General features: G+C 60.0%; 1 protein-coding gene across 1 annotated transcript in view; it reads right to left on the bottom strand.

The window, feature by feature from the left end:
- The window catches only part of EVC2 (EvC ciliary complex subunit 2), a 113,501-nt gene that overhangs the window by 25,372 nt on the left and 87,320 nt on the right, over nt 1-809 (bottom strand). The window contains exon 14 of the mRNA XM_045289481.1: nt 180-302. Coding sequence (XP_045145416.1) covers nt 180-302 — 123 coding nt within the window. The remainder of the gene's footprint in view (nt 1-179; nt 303-809) is intronic.

Raw genomic sequence — 809 nt, 5'->3', positions numbered from 1 at the left:
CGTGCTAAAGGGATCAGTTATCAGGCATCAAAGAACAAAAAATCATATCACTGTGTGCTCACCTCCCTATACTACCGCTGAAGACAAATGGGTGCCTAACCAAATGTGGTGAAGAATGGGACGGTGTGCCGGCTGTGGGGTGGGGGCCGGCCAGCTCGGCCATGAGGTGGGTCACTGACCTTCTCTGCCAGGTCCTCGGGGGGCTGCTCCTCAAGGAGGAGGATTTTATCCTCCAGGTACTTCTTCAGGAGGCCGGCCTTGCTTCTGTTCTTGGCACGCTGCTTTCTCCCCTTGGACTGCAGCTGGAGGGCAGAAAGGAAAGGGTCCGTCGTGGGCTACGCGCCCCCACCACCGCCCCACCGCAGGTAGGATTCTGCTGCTCACAGAACAGATGGCCAGACGCTGCCCGGGCCAGAGTGTGTGTGGCCTAGACACAAGCTCCGTGGGGGCTCTCTGGTGCTACACACTTCAGTGGCGTCCTCGCAGCACAGAGAGGAGGCGGGCAAGTGGAGAGTAGACCCAACCCAACACAGGTCCATCACCTGACACCAGCCACCCACCCAGCCCGATCCACTGACTGACACCAGCCACCCACCCAGCCTGACCCACTGCCTCATACCAGCCTCTCACCCAGCCTGAATCCACTAACACCAGGCACCCACCCAGCCTGACCCACTGCCTCACACCAGCCTCTCACCCAGCCTGAATCCACTAACACCAGGCACTCACCCAGCCTGAATCCACTGCCTCATACCAGCCACCCACGTAGCCTGATCCATTGCCTCATACCAGCCACCCACCCAGCCTGA

The sequence above is a fragment of the Echinops telfairi genome, unplaced genomic scaffold, assembly GCF_000313985.2.
Source record: "Echinops telfairi isolate 266 unplaced genomic scaffold, ASM31398v2 ScPeMD7_28;HRSCAF=97, whole genome shotgun sequence".
NCBI classification, from domain to species: Eukaryota; Metazoa; Chordata; class Mammalia; order Afrosoricida; family Tenrecidae; genus Echinops; species Echinops telfairi.
Note: the sequence above shows the minus strand (reverse complement) of the source record. Positions and strands in the feature narration are given on the sequence as shown.